The sequence below is a fragment of the Nicotiana sylvestris genome, chromosome 4 (genome assembly GCF_000393655.2).
Source record: "Nicotiana sylvestris chromosome 4, ASM39365v2, whole genome shotgun sequence".
In the NCBI taxonomy this organism is placed as follows: domain Eukaryota; kingdom Viridiplantae; phylum Streptophyta; class Magnoliopsida; order Solanales; family Solanaceae; genus Nicotiana; species Nicotiana sylvestris.
Window position 1 is genome coordinate 29,364,967 of NC_091060.1, and position 19,602 is coordinate 29,384,568.

The following is a 19,602-nucleotide window of genomic DNA, read 5'->3' on the forward strand; positions in this document are numbered from 1 at the left end:
TCAGTTGTATATTTCTTTGTATATTTAGCTAGCAACTATAATTATTGTTAAAATAGCACGGACTAACGAGTTTTCGGACTGGTTATTCAAAAATAGCCAGCGTTTGCAAAGTCAGTAAAAAATAGTTACTATTTTTGCTGCAACAGGGATCTCCAATATAATATAGTGGAGATCGGTGCACCTATGTATGAATTTCCAGCATATTATGTTGGAACTCCAACACGCGGAAAGTTCCAGCATAATATACTGGAGATTGAAGCACCTATGTATGAACTTCTAACATGTTATATTGGACCGGTATATTATGCTGGAACTCCATTATATTATGCTGAAGTTCAAGTATACTTATGCTGAAACTCCATTATAATATGCTGGAGTTCCAGTATACTTATGCTGGAACTCCATTGTGATATGTTGGAGATCCAGTATACTTATGCTGGAACTCCAGTATATTATGCTGGAGTATTTTCCAGATTTGAAGCAGTGTTTTCGTTCAGATTTATCTTAACATGAACAGTGCTAAATTTCTATTACTTTTGAAACTGTGGCTATTTTTGAATGACCACTTGTAAATCTGGCTATTTTGAATTTCTCCCTATTGTTAAAATAGGCTGATCTGCAAAATGTGTTAAAAGCCCAGAAAAGAGAGTAATAACATTGGAGGCCCAATTGGATGATAGGCCCAACTTTCAGTTAATGTTTGGCCCAGCAACAATTTTTCCTCAGTCGTCTTTCTTTTTCTGCCAAGTTTAGCAACGCTCTCCGTCTCCGGCGAACTTTTGCTTCTCTCCGCCGAAAATCAAGCTGTGAGTTCCCTTTTTGTCATCTGTGGTAATCCCTTTTTCTAATGCTCTTTAGTTGTAAATATTCTTAATAGAAAATGAAAAGAAAAGAAAAGGAGAATGCCATAAAAAGTGCATTTTTTTATAATTATATTTTTAGTTTTCAGCATTCTTTTTAGTGGTAATACAATAATCTGTGAACTGGGTTTTGTCCTTTTGGTGTTTACTGTTAGTTACTGCATAAGGAGTATCAACTTCAATTTCTGATTTTTCCAATTTAATATGCATTTTAGCTTTCCATGTTAATTAGTGTCCTGGGATATTCTTAATTGAAAAAAAGAAATAAAAAAGGAGGATAAGTCCATAAAGGTGTAATCTTTATCATTATTTTGCTGGTTTTCAGCATTCTTTTTTAATAGTAAAACACGAATTCAAAATTTACCTGCACCCGGTGTTTACACCAAACCATACTAATTTACTATGGTTAATCATATATTAAGGTGAGATGCATTTTAACTAACTACTATATTTTGGTGATAAGCGTGAAGGGAGCCTTGGAGCAACTAGGTCACGGAGTTTGAGCCTTGGAAGCAGCTACTAATGCTTGCATTAAGGGAAGCTGTCTACATCACACTCTCTTGGAGCGGCCCTTCCCGAACCGTGCGTGAATGCATGATGCCTTGTGCACCGGGTTGCCTTTTATTTTGGTGATAAGTGTGTATGTGAAGACATCTATTATATATTCATCGGGTTTGGGTTTGGGGTTATCATGGTTAGTGTATACTATCACTACATAATGAAAGATTCAAGTTTGATTTATACCTTTTTTATGATTTTTAGAAGTTAATTTTGCATTCTTGTTTACTTCTTATATTGGTTACTCTCAAATCTTCTTAGTATGAAAAAGAAAAATGGGAATTTGGTTATCTAAAGGTGTAATGTTAATCATTTTTATTGCAAACGTTCAGCATGCTTTTTAGTTGTAGAACACGAATTTTGAATTGTGGTTGCCAAGCTCAGGGTCTACTTTCACTGCATAAAGAATTAGCAACTCCAATTTGTATGCTTCGTTATTATATTTGCAAGTTAATATGTGATTTTATTTGGTTCCGATGTTAATCTACTGATATCTTCTTAATATATAAATAGAAAAAGAGAATAATGCCATAAAAGTGCAATATTTGTCATCATATTGCGAGTTTTAGCCACTTGTATTGAAATGGTATATTTCAAGTCATATAGGAAATCGTAGCATCTGAAATCCATGAACTCAAGATATCCCCTCCTGAGTTAAGGTGAGCATGTCAGGAAAATTGGTATATTGATTTTGAACCAAAAGAAAAAGAACTTGGTAATTAATCTCTAACATTCTGATTCTTTTAATTATTCGGCAAGATTCAGCATGAAGTGAAGAACTAGGAATGCTACTTGGAGAAAATGATCGCTCTCAGGAAGTTGAACCTCGGGATAGCAGCTTGCCCCTTTTCTTTGCTCCGGTTGATTGCTGTCAATGGTCATTATGTAGTTTTCAAACACACAATTCAGTCTGGTTGGAGTAGTGAGTTTGTCAATCGGTTAGGTGGCTTCAGTCGAGGAAACATAGAGATTCAGAGTGGAGTCGGCTGCACTGCGTTTGCTCAGACTGCTCCATTTTCTACCATTGCTGGGACAATCTTAGTCCAGGCTCAAGACCTCGGTAAAATGTCTGAGGAGTTAGAAAATGTGATTGATGAAGATAAACTTGATGATGCGTGGGTTTTGTATGAGCGGCACATACAAATGGCCGGGTTTCCTAGAAAATCAATTGTTAATAAACTTGTAGCAGCTTTTGCCGAAAGCTCAGATCTTCGATGGCTGGAGAAGGCTTATGCTTTGGTTGAACAGGCATTTGAGGAGAACAAGCATGACTTACTTGGAAGGAACGCTCTTATCTATCTCTCTTTAGTCCTTGCCAAATGCAGATTACCTATTCCCGCATCTACTCTTGTAAGGAAGCTTGTGGAAACAGAACAGTATCCACCTGTGAGTGCTTGGTCTGCAATCCTGGCTTATATGTCACAAACCTCTAATGGAGCGTACCTTGCTGTTGAATTGATTCTTGAAATAGGTTACTTGTTTCAAGATGGAAGAGTCGATCCCCGTAAAAAGAGCAACGAACCTCTACTTTCCATGAAGCCAAATACCACTTGTTTTAACATTGCTTTGGCTGGATGTCTTCTGTTTGGAACTACTAGAAAAGCAGAGCAGCTCCTTGACATGATGCCTCGAATCAACTTGAAAGCTGATCCTACCTTACTGATCATAATGGCTCATATTTATGAGAAGAATGGACGAAGGGAGGAGCTCAAGAAGCTTAAGAGAGACATGGAAGAGGTCCCTAATGTGACTGACATGCAGTTCCGTCAGTTCTATAATTGTTTGCTTTCGTGCTACTTAAAATTTGGAGATCTTGAATCTGCATCCCACATGGTTTTAGAAATGCTTCGCAAGGCAGAGAAAGCTAAAAATTCTCTTGGTGTAGCTAATTTGCTGCTCGAAGCTTCTAGAAGTGGCAATTCATCACTTGCAAATGTTCCCCTCGATGATGCATTTTATCGAAATCCGAATGGATCAGAAAACTTAGTATCATACGAAGATCTCTGTAGAGACAGAAAGTTTTTAAAGCTGCAGATTATTGCTAAAGACTTACTTGATGTCTTGGTAATTAAGTTGCAGAAGCAAATTGAATTTATTACCAGTGAACGTGGTATTCTCCAGCCTACTGAGAAATTATACGTTAAATTGGTAAAGGCTTTCTTAGAAGCTGGGAGAACAAAAGATCTTGCAGAATTTCTAATAAAGGCAGAGAAAGAAGATTCTCCAGTTTCAGTTGATGATTCTGCCTTGGTTCATGTGATAAACTCTTGTATTTCACTCGGATGGTTAGATCTGGCACATGACCTACTGGATGAAATGCGCTTGGCTGGCGTTAGAACTGGTTCTTCTGTTTATTCGTCTCTTCTGAAAGCATACTGTAAAGAGAACCGAGCTGGGGAAATTGCTTCTCTTCTTAGAGATGCTCGTAAAGCTGGGGTTCAGGTAGATGCAAGCTGTTACAAAGTATTGATCCAGTCCAAGGCGCTTCAGAAGGACACTCAAGGCGCCCTTGACCTGTTCAAAGAGATGAAGGAGACTAGGATACCAAGAACGGGTCATCAAGAATTTGAGAAATTGGTCAAAGGGTCTGCAGAAGGAGGTGAAGCTAGTTTAATGATGACGCTTTTGCATGAAATCAAGGAAGGACAAAAAGTAGATTACGGAGTTCATGATTGGAATAACGTAATTCACTTTTTCTGCAAAAAGAGGTTGTTGCAAGATGCTGAAAAGGCTTTTAAGAAGATGAGGAGTTTGGGACATGCTCCAAATGCACAGACTTTTCATTCTCTGGTCACAGGTTATGCTGCCATTGGTGGAAAGTACGTGGAGGTGACGGAACTATGGGGTGAAATGAAGTCTCTTGCTTTTTCTAGTGGAATGAAGTTTGATCAGGAACTGTTAGATGCTGTGCTTTATACATTTGTTAGAGGTGGTTTCTTTGTTCGAGCAAATGAAGTTGTGGAGATGATGGATAAAGGTAATATGTTTATTGACAAGTACAAGTACCGTACCCTCTTCTTAAAGTATCATAAAACACTCTACAAGGGAAAGGCTCCAAAATTCCAGTCAGAAACCCAGATGAAAAAGAGAGAGGCAGCATTGAACTTTAAGAGATGGGCTGGGTTATGCTGAAGATTCATTGTCTGTTGCCTCAAGGATATGACCCTTAATATTAGAACTTATTGCTCCGATAATTCCTAAATGGGATGTCAGCGAAATGAATGAAGCTACATGTTGATCCATATGTTCCCTACCCGTCATCACTTGATGCTAGTAGATCAAGCCATCTCTGTGGTTTTCTTTGTCATTATCAATTTCTGATCATTAGGTCCTTGTTATCATAAAATGGCTTGCATGCTTTTGAGGAAATCGTCTTAATGATGGTTGATTTTGAAAATCAGTCCATTGCTTATAACAGTGTGCCCATCATGATTTAGTCAATGATTGAAGATCATCTGTTTCTTTTGTGCTCTGGAGTGATTTCCACCCGAGGTTCAGAGTGAAGCATTTATTTTGCTTTACGATAAGAAATCCATCTGTTTAATTGTAAGGATGCATTAATTTTCTATCAAATGGCTTATGCCCGAGGTGCCTACATTATTAACATCCAAAAGAGGGGTTTAGTTTCTGCTAAACCAATGTCTCAAATAGCACTGCCATTTCCCTTCTGCTACTCATCATGATTCATTTAAGGGAACCTTCAACAGATACACAAATTTGCTGAACTGAAGTATTTGGGACAGATGATTCGGCAAGCTCCAATAGTGACAGGTAAAAGAGAATTCTCTCGAATTTTAATACTGTTGGAAACTCTATTTCTCTGTAGTGCTTTGCATAACAACTTTCTCATTTCTGTTGCTTTCTGTTTTTCTTTTTCCAATGAAGTGATCTGCACTTGCCATTTCATGAATTTTATGTGTTTGTTCAGTTCCCATAGCCACTTACAGTCTTAGCTATCATCTATCCATAAGTTTAGTATCTTTATCTTACATTAAAAGCATTAGTCAACCTTATCAAAAAATTAATAGCATTTGTTTACTAGAATAATTCAAGCCCTCCAGATTTAGACGTTAACATGTGTTCCCATCCGAAAGTATACCGGAGAAACTAGAGACCTTTATTCCAGAGGCCTGTTATTTATATGTCATATTGAAGCTTAAATGATACTCCCTCCGTTTCAATTTATGTGAATCCATTTGACTGGGCACGGTGTTTAAGAAAAGAGAGAAGACTTTTGAACTTGTGTAAAATGAGGCACATATATTTTGTGCGGCTATAAATCATTGCATAAAGTTAAATTGTTTCCAAATAGTGAAAGGACTAAAAAGGAAATAGGTTCAAATACATTGAAACGGAGGGAGTATACTATATGGTTTATACACATTTAGTCGTCTGTCTTTAGTTTCCGGCTGTGCTTTCAGGCTCGTGTGATTTTTAAGATAAGTCTTATGTCATTTCTATTTTGTTGTATTGGTTGTTGTGAAAAGCTTGATTTAGAACAATGTTGCTTCCCTATTTTAACCGATAACAATTATTGATATCAAAATAATGACACCTAGTAGTTTACATTTCAGTAGCTAAAGGATTTTTTTTTTTTTTATAAGGAGTAGCTAAAGGATTCTGACTCGAACTTTAGTTGCATTTGACTTGGTGGGGCTACATATTTTGCCTAAATCCATTAGTTGCTAAGCTAATCCTTGCTGTAAATTAGGGGTGTCAAATGAGCGGGTTGAGCCGATTTTGGGTGGCTCAAAATGGGCTGAGTCAATAAATGAGCTTATCAAAACTTACTTGGGCTAGGATGGGCTGGGTCAAGATGGGCTAAAATTTGGGTCATAGCTCAACCCGCCCAACTCTACCAAACTTTAATTAATGTATTCTTTTCTTATGAATTATAATTATTAAATAAGACTTTTTTTCTTTTGTTATGGTTATATAGGTCAAATGGCCTCGTGGCCACTTAAACTTGTATCAGTTTGTAAACCCGATACATGGACTTACACTTTTCCCATTTCAACACTCCAACTTAACGGAATGGATACTAATAAATACATCCAGCAGAGTGTGTATATCAATTGCGCTGACATGTACAACACGTCATATGCTATATTATTTATTACTTGACATGTATTATTTGTGGGTCCCATTTTTAAATACTAAATCAGCAAAAAAAGAAGTTACAAATGCAAAAAGAAAAAATGAAAAACACCTCACACTTATCCCAGTAACCTGTACCCAATAATCCCTCTTCTCTGTTCACCCACCTCCCTTCCTTTCCTTACTCTTTCTTTTTTCTCATGTCTCTTTTTCTTCATTGTTCTCACCATAACAAAAAATTAATTAATTTTGGAATTTCACAAAAAAAATCAATAGAAATTCATAATTTTGAAATAGTGGAGGTCGCCCAATACCATTGCAAATATCTGCCCTTTTTTGCTGCTATTTTAGCGAAGATTAAATCGATGATAGAACAACGACAAAGTTCAGACTATCTTCCGACCACCGGTGGTTGAGGGAGGTTAGGACGGAAAAGGTGGGTGGAGACTAGCAAATGAAAGAAAATATTATTGAAGGGGAAGAGGAAGGGAAAAAGAAATGGAGAAAGGGGAGGGGCTGGGAAATTAGTATAGAAAATTAAAAAAATTACAGAAAAGGGGTGGGAGTTTGCTGGGGGAGACGAGAGAGGTGGGAGGGCAGGGGATAAGAGAAGGGGAGAGGGAAAGGTCTTTTTTCCTTTTCCTTTTTTCTTTCTTTCTTATTTATATTTTATTCTAATTGTAATATTTTTTTAATATAAAAAACACTGTCCACGCACCTTGGCAGCGTGATTTGCACACAATTTAGCCATGTCAGTTGCACCACTTTTACATATACATGGTCAACGGTCAACGGTGTTTATTAGTACCAATTTTGTCAAGTTGGAGTGTTCAAATGGGAAAAGTGTAAGTTCATGCTATACAAGTTTAAGTGGCCATGAGGCCATTTGGCCTTATATATAACATATCAAACAAAAAAAAGTTATTTCTAAGATAATTTGGGCTAAAAGTTAGCCCAACTTTAAATGGGTTGAGATGCATTGGGTCAAGATGGGTTGAGTTTTATAAATGGGTGAATCAATAACCAGTCCAACCTTGGGCGGATTGGGTGAGTCATTTGGGCCTGGGCCAAATTTGACAGCCTTCAATCTTATAATAATTCAGGTATTGTATTCTTGAGATTAGCTATTTCTTCCTCTTCCCCTTCCACTATTCATTTTTCCATGAAATGATTCCTCTTGCATGGGGGAGTGTATATCAAAAATTAAAAGAACATTATTTGATTCTAAGCGTGAAATTTGATAATAATTTTGCTACAGAAGATTGAGAGGAACTATCTGAATATCAACGGAAGAAAAGTCCTATCTCAGATTTGTATAGGACGGTGTAAAATTAATTAGTTTATTACTATGGATTTTGACATTTTTTTGCCCTTGAAAATGGCATAAGAGAAACATTTGTTCTATTGTTAATTCATTCTTTTTTAGGTTGAACAATTTTCTTGTGGTTTTCTTTATATTGCCCGGACTCTCCGAAAATATCTTTGGGTGCTTGTCGGATCTTCTAAAAGTAGTATATTTTTGGAGGACGCGGCATTATTTTGGAGAGTCCGCGGAACAATAAGGTTTTCTAATGTTAGTCTAGATCAAACTAATCAAATCGGGTCAAAATCTGACTATTTTTCAAAAACTCAACTCCTCAGAAATCCAATACAGCTTCTACTTTCAGCTACAGCGTACTGATTCTGGTAAGTTTTGATTGAAAACTGAGACTTATATTTTTAAGTTTACAACTCTTTACAAATCCAATCAAGTTTCTAATTTGAGCTACAGTATACTGATTTTGGTGACTTTTGATTGAATATAGATATTTCGAGAATGGATGCAACACTGAACGATCAGAAAACTTTGAGACTTATTCTCTAAGAAATAAACTTTCTACAGAATCTGGTGACTTTTTATTGGACCACTGAAAGGCTTATACTTTTAATATGTAAACTTCTTGCTGTTACTTGTCCCTTCCTAGTTCACTTGTGTATGTCTTGTTTATCTTTCTATTGCTTTAGGTTTAATTTCATTGGGGGATTATGGTGCTGAGTCGCTTCTTTACCATTCCTCTAAGTCAAAGATGAAAGATCATTGGAAGAAAGAGCTGCCTTGGCTAGAGACGACCCGCTGAATCATGAGGGCCTCCTGCAATGTATCTAGTAGATCTTCCGCTGGCATTGAGCATTCTTCGCCTTGTTCTTTGGTGTGTTTCTAAGCTTTAACCTCTAGCAGAATTGTTAATGATCCTATCAATTATATGTAAGATTTACTTCTACTTATGGTTTTGTGCAGGTAAAACGGTTCGAAATGTGATGACATAGAGAAGTTATTGTGAATTGATATGGTTAATTCATCAAAGTGTAATTTGATATCTCCTAATTATTGTGCAATATTTTGTGCTCTATTGTTTGCAGCTAATAATTAGAGGGATTCTGTATTTTAGTTAACTTTTCCTCTAGTACGTGTTATGTTCTAAGGATTAGTTGGCTATAATTTATTGTTGTATTTTGAGTTCGGTATGAACTATGAAGGTGTTTAGATTGTTGTGTTTTATTGCCTTTGAAGACTTTGATAATTTAATGTAACTATTTTGTGTGTGTGTGAATTCATTAATATAGTTGAATGGAGAGTGCGAAAGGAAAATGATGCTTCAACTTTTAACTATATTTATATTTCTTTGATTTTTTTTCTTTTTCCGTAAAAATAGCACGGGTTAGTTAGTTTTCGGACTTGTCATTCAAAAATAGCCAGCGTTTGCAAAGTCATTGAAAAATAGCACTATTTTGCTGCAACGTGGAAAGTTCCAGCATAATATACTGGAGATTGGCGCACCTGTGTATGAATTTCTAGCATATTATGTTGGAACTCCAACACGCGGAAAGTTTCAGTATATTATACTGGAGTATTTTTCCGGATTTTGAACAGTGTTTTCGTTCAGATTTGTCTTTACATGAAAAGTTGCTAAATTTTGATTACTCTTGAAACTGTGGCTATTTTTGAATGACCACTTGTAAATCTGGCTATTTTTGAATTTCTCCCTCTTTTTCATGATGGCATGCACCTCAATTATTACATTGGGTACTTTACTACCTCCCACCGGAATAGGTATTGGGCAATTCTACTCACCAAGACTTGGTCATATAAGAAGAAATCACCTCATATTTTTTTTTTTTACATACAAATATCAAAACTTATAAAATCCGGTTCTTGCAACCTGTTATGGTTGTAGGCAAACGCACAAGTATCAAGCTTTTTTAGTGTTTTGGAATAAGGGAGGAGAAAATTGGAATTTATCCCTTCATCTTATAACGTGTGACAGTACTTTCGGGACATCCCACTAAAAAATCTCAATCAAAAGTGTGAAAATATGAAAATTATAGTTTGGCAAGGAAAACTTCTATGCTATAAAAGTATTTTCTTCTTTAAAGAGAAAATGTGTTGCAACTTGCAACATCTAACAAAACTATCCAAGAAAAGTCAAAATTTCTAATAGTCATATGCCAAAAAGAGGTGGATAAAGAAAAAGCTAAGTAGCTTAATGGTCAATGAATTACGTGAAAATCATGGAAAATTCTCAAAGTCTTTATTCATTCTGTTTTTTGTCCTCATTTTACAACAACAACAACAACAACCCAGTCTAATCCCATAAGTGGGATCTGGGGAGGGTAATATGTATGCAGACCTTACCCCTACCCGAGGGGCAGAGAGGAGAAGCAAACATCAAAGACTGGAATTTGTAAGTCTTTATTTTATGGTATGACTCAAACATTAAAGAAGAAGCAAACAACTCCCATATCATTCACATTTCCTAGTTCTGATCCCATTGAAAAGGACACATTTTGCATAATTTATTTTAAGAGTCAATTGCCCATTGGCCTGGTTGAAAATTTCTGAGTTGACAAATTACAAGTCCAATTTGGCATCTTGTTATAGTGTTTTGGCACAGATAGTTGAGCAAAAGAAGTCTTACAATGTGGTAATAGGAAGCCTTAAAATACCAAAAAATGACCAATAGCAGCAGAAATGTGCAATATTTTGTTCATGTAATTCTTGTTATTCTTCACTGTTTCAATACAGGTTTTTGCACAGAAGTAGATAGGATTACTAGCACTCAATCTCTGAGAGATCCTGGAATTTTATCATCGCCAGATGGCGTCTTCAAGTTGGGATTTTTCAGTCCTCTAAACAGCACTAATAGGTATGTTGGAATATGGTACAATTTTTCTGAAACAATTGTCATTTGGGTGGCTAATAGGGACAAACCGTTAAGTGATTCTTCTGGGGTTGTGAAGATATCTGGTGATGGAAACGTCGTAGTTATGAACGAAGCGGAAGAGATTCTTTGGTCATCAAACACTTCAACAACCTCTCAGGTAAACTCAATTGCCTTTCTCCAAGATTCTGGTAACTTTGTTCTGGTAGATCGTCTGAACAATGCGACCACAATATGGCGAAGTTTTGAACATCCTTCTGATTCACTTGTCCCTGAAATGAGAATAAGTGAAAACATAAGGACAGGGAAAAGGATAGAAGTAAATTCTTGGACAAGCCCTTGGGATCCTACTTTTGGAAACTTTTCTTTAGGGATGAAATCTGAAATCATTCCTCAGGTATATATTTGGAATGGTAACCGTCCCTACTGGCGAAGTGGTCAATGGAATGGCCAGATTTTCATTGGAGTTCAGGATATGTATTCTGTGTCCGTTGATGGATTTAGTGTAGTGAACGATCGCGAAGGTACTGTATATCTTACTGGACCTGTTGGTTTTAATTTGTTAATGAAGTTCATCTTGGATTGGAAAGGAGACTTAGTTCAATCATTTTGGGACGAGAATGAGACAAATTGGAAGATAATATGGTCAGCTCCCAATAATGATTGTGAAGTTTACGGAACATGTGGTCCATTTGCGAGCTGCAACGATTTGGATTCTCCGATTTGTTCTTGTCTGAAAGGTTTCGAGCCAAAGCATAGGGAAGAATGGGAAAAGGGGAATTGGACTAGCGGTTGTGTTAGGAGGATAGCTTTGCAATGTGAAGTGAAGAATAACTCGGGAAATTCGAGTAAAGAAGATGGATTTCTAAAGATGGAGTTAATGAAATTGCCCGATTTTGCAGAAAGGTCATCTACTAGAGAAGACCAATGTAGAAGCCAATGCTTGCGTAATTGTTCCTGCATTGCATATGCATATGACTCAGGTATCGGCTGTATGTCGTGGAGTAACAACTTGATTGACATTCAGCAGTTCCAAAGCTGGGGGAAAGATCTCTATATTCGTGTGGCACATTCAGAGCTTGGTATGTATTCTGGTGCTCAATGAAAGACTCAATATCCTCTCAGCCCATTTTAGTTAGGGAGAATGACACAAATAGGATACTTTTGTGTCACTGTTGATTTTTTTTACCCCGGTGACAAAATTTTTGGAAAAATAGCCCGGTGCCAGAATCTATGGCAAGGATTTGTGGTAAAATACCGACGATCACCAGAAGTACGTCAGGATTTTGCCACAAATCCTTACAGGTCACCAGAATTTTTCAGCATTGCGACTGAATTACTGGTGCTTTCAAATTCTAGTGATCGCCAGAACCACTTCCCAAAATTCTGACCAGTGTGCTTCAAAATTCTGGCCGGAGACTTTTCTTAATGGGGTCAAATTTAAACGGGGTCCTCATAAGGTCCATCCAGCCAGCAGCATAATCCTTTTCCAACCATTGTAGCTTAATCTGTCATTTGAGATATCATTGACTTAATTGACAACAACAACAACAACAACCCAGTAAAATCGCACTAGTGGGGTCTGGGGAGGGTGGTGTGTACATAGACCTTACCCCTACCCTAAGGGAGTAGAGAGGCAGTTTCCGAAAGACCCTCGGCTCAAAAAGATGAAAAGAGACAATATCAATATCACCAATAGAAACCATAAGAAAAATAACATCATGAAAATGAGAAAGTAGATGCAATGCAAAAGCTTTAGACAGTACATAGACCTGGCACTATGGAAAACGAAAGAGTAGTAAGACGCAACATTGCCACTAACTGACTTCGACAAAAATCCTACCAGACTAGCCTCACAAAGGTACGAAGTAAGGAAAGACTCAACTACCTCCTAAACTACAACCCTAATACTCGACCTCCACAGCTTCCTATCAAGGGCCATGTCCTCGTAAATCTGAAGCCTCGCCATGTCCTGCCTGATTACCTCTCCCCAATACTTCTTAGGCCGTCCTCTACCTCTTCTCGTGCCCTCCAAACCCAGCCGCTCACACCTCCTTATCGGGGCATTTGGGCTTCTCCTTTGTACGTGTCCGAGTCAATTAATTCAATTGACTTAATTGAAGTCCATGTATATACTTTTAAGTTTTTGACTTCAATAAACAACTGATACTGGTTCACCTTTTATGTTTGCTCTACATTGCAGATCATCATAAAGACATAAAGAAAATTGTAATTCCAGTAATCGTTGGTACTCTTACACTCTGTGTTTGTCTGTTCCTTTTCTGTACAAGGATGGTCAGACGTAGAGGTAAAACAGACTAAAAAGTTTGTATTATACATTTAGAAACATTTTGTTAGCTATAGTTAACTTGTATCCCTTCTGATATTAGGAGTGAAGAGCAAGGAGGTAGTTTTACTTGGTAACAGAATGGAAGAATTACCAGTCTTCAACTCCGAAACGCTTGCAAATGCGACAGCCCGATTTTGTGATGATAATAAGCTTGGTCAGGGTGGTTTTGGTCCAGTTTACAGGGTACGATTTTCATCTCTCTCGATCACTTTACAAATTTCAGTAGCTGAAATTGGTACTTCCTTTCAGGGAAAATTGGAAGATGGGAGAGAAATAGCTGTCAAGAGGCTTTCAAAATCCTCCGGACAAGGGCTAGAAGAGTTCATGAATGAAGTGTTGGTGATCTCTAAAGTCCAACACAGAAACCTTGTTAGACTCTTGGGATGTTGTGTGGATAAAGAGGAGAAGATGCTGATTTATGAATATATGCCAAAGAAAAGCTTGGATGTGTTTCTCTTCGGTTAGTGCTTACTCTTCAAATCTTTTTACTTCTCGTGCGCGGTTCTTAAATGAAGGAGAGCCTTGGCATAACTGGTAAAGTTGTTGTCATGTGACCAGGAAGTCACGGGTCCAAGCCGTGAAAACAGCCTCTTGCAGAAATGCAGGGTAAGGCTACGTACAATAGACCTTTGTGGTTCGGCCCTTCCCCCTACCCCGCACATAGCGGGAGCTTAATGCACCGCCTTTCGTACGCATTTCTTAATCTTCTTCCCTGCATTCTGTATTTATATTTGAGAAACATTTAGATGAAGTATACCAAGGCGTTTTGGATTGGACGAAACGTTCCATTATCATCCAAGGAGTTGGCCGAGGACTCCTTTATCTTCACAGAGATTCAAGATTGAAAATAATCCATAGAGATCTAAAGCCAAGTAACATTTTGCTCGATAACAACTTCAATCCAAAGATTTCAGATTTTGGCATGGCTAGGATTTTCGGATCTGACCAAGATCAAGCAAACACAAGAAGAGTAGTTGGTACTTAGTAAGTGGACATTGAGCTATATATACCATAACTTTGCAAGTTTTCTCCCACAAAATGACCAGATTCTACATTTTGAAAGATTTATCTAGTTAATGTAACATTTCTATACGAACTGGCTGACATTTTTACAGTGGATACATGGCCCCAGAATATGCAATGGAAGGAAGATTCTCTGAGAAATCGGATGTTTTTAGCTTTGGAGTTTTAGTGTTAGAGATCATAAGTGGCCGAAAATGTACAAGTTCTTGGAGTGAGACATCCTCTTTGAGCCTTTTGGGATATGTAAGACTCCTCTTATGTGCTAATATTAAAAAAAAAACTACTACATGTCATTGCTATTTGTGCTTCTTTAAATTTGCTGGTTTTTTTAAACTGTTTTCAGGCATGGAAGTTGTGGAAAGAAGAAGATTTATCAACTTTTATCGATCCGGTTGTATTGAATCCAAGCTTGGAAATGGAGATCAGAAAATGCATACAGATTGGTTTACTGTGTGTTCAAGAATTTACTGAAGACAGGCCAAGTATTTCATCTGTTCTTGCCATGCTTACCAGTGAAAATACAAGTCTGCCAACACCATTACAGCCTGCTTTTACTGAAAGACAAGTTAGTTTCTTCACAACGTGTAACAAGAATATAGAAATTGAGTGTAGTGTGAACCAGATAAGTATCACAACCCTTGCTGGTAGATAACATGAATATGTGAAATTACTTGCCTTGGCGTAACTGATAAAGTTACTGCCATGTGACCAGGAGGTCACGGGTTCGAGTCGTGAAAACAGCCTCTTGCAGAAATGCAAGGTAAGGCTGCGTACAATAGATCATTGTGGTTCGGCCCTTTTTTAGCGAGGTAACTCTCACGTAGTGGTTGCTTAGTGCACCGAGCTGCCATTTTTTACTTTTGTAATCCATCTATCTCAATTCATGTGACACTCCTTTTATTTTAAGCATGTTTGACACGATTCATTTTTGTACAAATTTCACAAGTTTCAATTATTCAAATTCATCGAACTGCTCAAAGTTTAAATTTTGCTATGACATTTCCTCTATTGAACCAACTCTTCCACCATTAATATATTCTTATCTTAACACAACATAATACTAAAGTCGAAATAACATGTAAAATATTTGTGTTCAGTCAAATATCACAATTAGAAATGGAACAATAATGGGAGTAACCATACGGGTAATATGGATTATTTGCAAATGGAATTAGGGAAATTATAGTACAAACATCGTATTGTAAGGTTGGTAGAAATACTATGTCCTATTAAAATAGTATATCGAGAGAGTAGCAACAAATATTATCCGTATCATAGTAGATCAAATTATACAACAAATGCAAATCATATACCGTACCGTATTTTGTACTTGAGGATGTCTTAGGAGTTAGAAAATGTGATTGATGAAGATAAACTTGATGGTGCATGGGTTTTGTATGAGCGGCACATACAAATGGCTGGGTTTCCTAGAAATCAATTGTTAATAAACTTGTAGCAGCTTTTGCCGAAAGCATCCACCTGTGAGTGCTTGGTCTGCAATCCTGGCTTATATGTCACAAACCTCTGATGGAGCATACCTTGCTGTTGAATTGGTTCTTGAAATAGGTTACTTGTTCCAAGATGGAAGAGTTGATCCCCGTAAAAAGGTTGCTTTAGCTGGATCCTGGATGTCTTCTGTTTGGAACTACTAGAAAAGCAGAGCAGCTCCTTGACATGATCCTACCTTACTAATCATAATGGCTCATATTTATGAGAAGAATGGACGAAGGGAGGAGCTCAAGAAGCTTAAGAGAGACATGGAAGAGGCCCCTAATGTGACTGAGATGCAGTTCCGTCAGTTCTATAATTGTTTGCTTTCGTGCTACTTAAAATTTGGAGATCTTGAATCTGCATCCCACATGGCTTTAGAAATGCTTCGCAAGGCAGAGAAAGCTAAAAATTCTCTTGGTGTAGCTAATTTGCTGCTTGAAGCTTCTAGAAGTGGCAATGCATCACTTGCAAATGTTCCCCTTGATGATGCATTTGATCGAAATCTGGATGGATCAGAAAACTTAGTATCGTACGAAGATCTCTGTAGAGACAGAAAGTTTTTAAAGCTGCAGATTATTGCTATTGATGTCTTGGTAATTAAGTTGCAGAAGCAAATGGAATTTATTACCAGCGGACGTGGTATTCTCCAGCCTACTGAGAAATTATACGTTGAATTGGTAAAGGCTTTCCTAGAAGCTGGGAGAACAAAAGATCTTGCGGAATTTCTAATTAAGGCAGAGAAAGAAGATTCTCCAGTTTCAGTTGATGATTCTTCCTTGGTTCATGTGATAAACTCTTGTACTTTCACTAGGATGTTTAGATCTGGTTCTTCTGTTTATTCATCTCTTTTGAAAGCATACTGTAAAGAGAACCGAGCTGGGGAAGTTGCATCTCTGCTTAGAGATGCTTGTAAATCTGGGGTTCGGGTAGATGCAAGCTGTTACGAAGTGTTGATCCAGTCGAGGGCGCTTCAGAAGGACCAAGAGATGAAAGAGTCTAAGATACCAAGAAAGGGTCATCAAGAATTTGAAAATTGGGTCAAAGGGTCTGCAAAAGGCGGTGAACGGGTGAAGCTAGGTTAGTGATGATGCTTTTGTTGAAGCTAGGGAATTGCCTTTTTAAACTTTTAGCAGAAACGTAGGGAGTTTTCTAGTCTTTGCTTACGAAGACTAATGGAGTCACATGCGTATTTATAGGTAGGCTAGGAATTCTTAGGCAAATATTTCAATCCTAGGGATTTCTTCATAAATTATAATTATCCTAGGGACTCATAATATATGATAATTTCTTTCCATCAAAGAAACTACCATATGTGCATAACTATAGAATATTATCTGATATATTATTTCTTTTGGGGGACAAGGTAAATAATTTATTACCTTATATGTGGACCACACTAGAAGTCTCTAGAAGAGACAGTAATTTCTAACATTCTCTCACTTGGCACACATATTAAAATCAGATAATCATTTATGAGAGATAAACATATAATATGGCCATAAATTTTATCGCTCAATTAAAAGTTATGCAACAATCACTTTAACTAGAATATATTATTACACGAATCATGGCGGTCATGCTTTTAAACAAACACTTCCTTCCATGTATTACAATGCACTATATATTCTAACAAAGTGTCTAACAACTTTATGAATGAACTTAATATAAGTCATTCAGAGTCCAACTTTATTGATCCAATGATCACAAATAATACATGAAAATCCAAAAGTGTGCACTGTCATGTATATCAAAATAGTCATAATGTCTAGACAAACTGTTAGAGAGCAAAGCAAGACTAAGTTGAGCTACTAAGCCCCATATGGGTTACATGATCCTTGAAAATATTAGCCGGCAGACCTTTAGTCATAGGATCAGCAATCATCAAAGTAGTACTAACATGCTCAAAATTCACATCTTGCTTCTTCACATAATCTATAACCATCAAATACTTTATGTCGATGTGCTTGCTTCGTTTGCCACTTTTATTATTCTTAGAAAAGAAAACTGCAGCTGAATTGTCACAAAAAATTCTCAATGGCCTTGAAATAGAATCGACAATCCTAAGGCCGGAGATAAAGTTTTTCAACCATAACGCCTGTGATGTAGCTTCATAGCATGCTATAAATTCAGCCTCCATTGTGGATGCTGCAATAATGGTCTGCTTGACACTTCTCCAAGATACAACACCTCCAGCAAGAAGGAAAATGTATGCTGAAGTAGATTTACTAGTGTCCTTGCATCCACCCAGATCAGAGTCTGAATATCCAATCACCTCCAATGAGTCAGAGCATTTGTATGTGAGCTTAAAATCCTTGGTCCTTGCAAATATCTCAAGATCATTTTACCAGCTTTCCAATGGTCAAGACCAAGGTTACTTTAATATTTGCCAAGCATTCCTACCGCAAAAGCAATATCAGGTCTAGTACAGACCTGTGCATACGTAATGCTCCCAACAAGTGAAGCATAGGGAATGTCTTTCATTTGCACCTTTTTCCAATGCATTTTGTGAACATTGATTCAATGAGAATTTGTCACCTTTAATTATGGGTGCTATTATATGTGAACAGTTTTTCATCTTGAATATTTCCAGAACTCTTTCAATGTAGGCCTTTTGAGACAGTCCAAGTAATCTTTGGGATCTGTCTCTGTGAATCTCTATGTCAATTGTGAGTACCTAATTTTTGTTAATATTTAATTTTTTATCACTTCTTCTATGTAAATATTTTAGGGGTTTTAACCTACAATTTTTAGCTTTGTTACACTTTTATATTATAGGGTAAAAATACAAAATTTAAAAGGTGAATTATTACTATTAATATTATTTTATTTTTATTTTAAAATAATAATAATAATAAAAATCCGAAAAAATATTTTTTTTTTAATTTTCAAGAGTGATTTAAAAAATAAGAAAAAGGGAAGTATTGAATAAAAAAAATAAAAGTAAAAGTAGGCGGAATTCTCTTTTAAAAAGTAAAAGAATGTAGAAAATTTAAAAAATAAAAGTAACGTTTTGTGAAAATTTTAAAAAAATAAAAATTATAAGAAAGTTGGAATTAAAAACAAATATAAAGGTATCTGAAAATTAAAAAAAATTAAAGTAAAAGAAAGTAGCATTTTTAAAAGAAAAGCAAAAGAAAGTGGATTGTTTTTTTTTAAGAAAAGTTAAATAAGTAGAATTCTCTTTTAAAAAGTAAAAAAAGTGGGATTTTAAATAAGATAAAAGTAATTAAAGTTAGAATTTAAAAAATAAAAGTAAAGGAAGGTGGGATTTATTTTTATAAAAAAAATAAAAGCAATTTGTAAGTGGGATTTCTTTTAATTAAAAAATAATAAAATAATAAAATATTTTAAAAACAAATCTGAAAAATCTCGAAAATTTTGCTATAAATAGAAGAGAAAATTTGAGAAGAAAGAAAAAAAAGAAGAGAGGGGTAGGAGAAAAAATTAGGTTGAAGGTTTTCATTAAATATTTCTTTCAACATTTCGGGCCTTGAATCTTGGGTTTGAAGAAGAGTTGATAGAGATTTTGTTGTTGCTTCTGTATTGACTCTACAACTTTCAGATTTTATTCATTTGAATTCACTCTCTTGTAGGTATGTAATTCAAGCTCTTGAGTTAAAAAATGTCGGAGCATCTTTATTGAAGCAGAAGTAAATTGATTTGGTTCTTTTGATAAAGTTTCTTTCGTATTGGATCTGTTCGCATGAATGATGTTTCTTTGATTGAGTGAATTGAGATTTGCAAATGTTAACGTTATTTTAGTATATTCATGACTCTGTCTCATTTTTGTTTTTTTTTCTTTATTTTTTTTTTACTTTTTTTTTTATTTTTCTTGGCTCATGACTTGTAACTAGCAGGTATTGTTTTGTTTATATTTAGATTTCAAGATCATGTAGCACCATGTTCATATTTTGAAATTTAAAAAAGTATGTGAAGTTGAACAATTTATCAACGTTAAGATGTAAAAAAAAATAGATTGCGTTAGTGGAATGATCTAATCTTCAATTTATATTATTGGCTGCAT

At 36.2% G+C, this 19,602-nt stretch overlaps 2 protein-coding genes and 1 pseudogene across 24 annotated transcripts; all 3 read left to right on the forward strand.

The window, feature by feature from the left end:
* Positions 1-724: 724 nt before the first annotated feature.
* On the forward strand, positions 725-9,144 carry LOC104225400 (pentatricopeptide repeat-containing protein At1g03100, mitochondrial). Of its 21 annotated transcripts, none has more exons than XM_009777216.2 (6): positions 725-831; positions 1,324-2,077; positions 2,184-5,189; positions 8,157-8,446; positions 8,520-8,704; positions 8,794-9,144. In XM_009777216.2, exon 3 carries the CDS (start codon positions 2,220-2,222, stop codon positions 4,548-4,550), a length of 2,331 nt encoding a protein of 776 aa, XP_009775518.1. In that variant the 5' UTR covers positions 725-831; positions 1,324-2,077; positions 2,184-2,219; the 3' UTR covers positions 4,551-5,189; positions 8,157-8,446; positions 8,520-8,704; positions 8,794-9,144. The 21 variants fall into 21 exon arrangements, with proteins under 21 accessions (XP_009775518.1, XP_009775539.1, XP_009775494.1 ...); XM_009777237.2 differs by having other exon boundaries at positions 8,157-8,403; XM_009777192.2 differs by having other exon boundaries at positions 8,157-8,201; positions 8,321-8,704.
* Positions 9,145-9,974: 830 nt separating this feature from the next.
* On the forward strand, positions 9,975-15,024 carry LOC104225383 (G-type lectin S-receptor-like serine/threonine-protein kinase At1g11330). 3 transcript variants are annotated; one of them, XM_070171870.1, is made up of 9 exons: positions 9,975-10,237; positions 10,579-10,699; positions 10,794-11,796; positions 12,918-13,022; positions 13,105-13,247; positions 13,314-13,524; positions 13,811-14,048; positions 14,180-14,330; positions 14,431-15,024. In XM_070171870.1, exons 3-9 carry the CDS (start codon positions 10,821-10,823, stop codon positions 14,737-14,739), a joined length of 2,133 nt encoding a protein of 710 aa, XP_070027971.1. In that variant the 5' UTR covers positions 9,975-10,237; positions 10,579-10,699; positions 10,794-10,820; the 3' UTR covers positions 14,740-15,024. The 3 variants fall into 3 exon arrangements, with proteins under 3 accessions (XP_070027971.1, XP_070027972.1, XP_009775470.1); XM_009777168.2 differs by lacking the exon at positions 9,975-10,237 and having other exon boundaries at positions 10,377-11,796; XM_070171871.1 differs by lacking the exons at positions 9,975-10,237; positions 14,431-15,024 and having other exon boundaries at positions 10,373-11,796; positions 14,197-14,276.
* Positions 15,025-15,423: 399 nt separating this feature from the next.
* The window catches only part of LOC104225375 (pentatricopeptide repeat-containing protein At1g03100, mitochondrial-like), a 39,058-nt pseudogene continuing 34,879 nt past the window's right edge, over positions 15,424-19,602 (forward strand).

Bases quoted from the DNA above. Each gene is read 5' to 3' on its own strand.
- LOC104225400 (XM_009777216.2), top strand. From the start codon at position 2,220: ATGATCGCTCTCAGGAAGTTGAACCTCGGGATAGCAGCTTGCCCCTTT.
- LOC104225383 (XM_009777168.2), top strand. From the start codon at position 10,506: ATGACCAATAGCAGCAGAAATGTGCAATATTTTGTTCATGTAATTCTT. The intron at 11,797-12,917 runs GTATGTATTCTG...TCTACATTGCAG, and splicing joins TGTGGCACATTCAGAGCTTG to ATCATCATAAAGACATAAAG. The intron at 14,049-14,179 runs GTAAGTGGACAT...ACATTTTTACAG, and splicing joins AGAAGAGTAGTTGGTACTTA to TGGATACATGGCCCCAGAAT.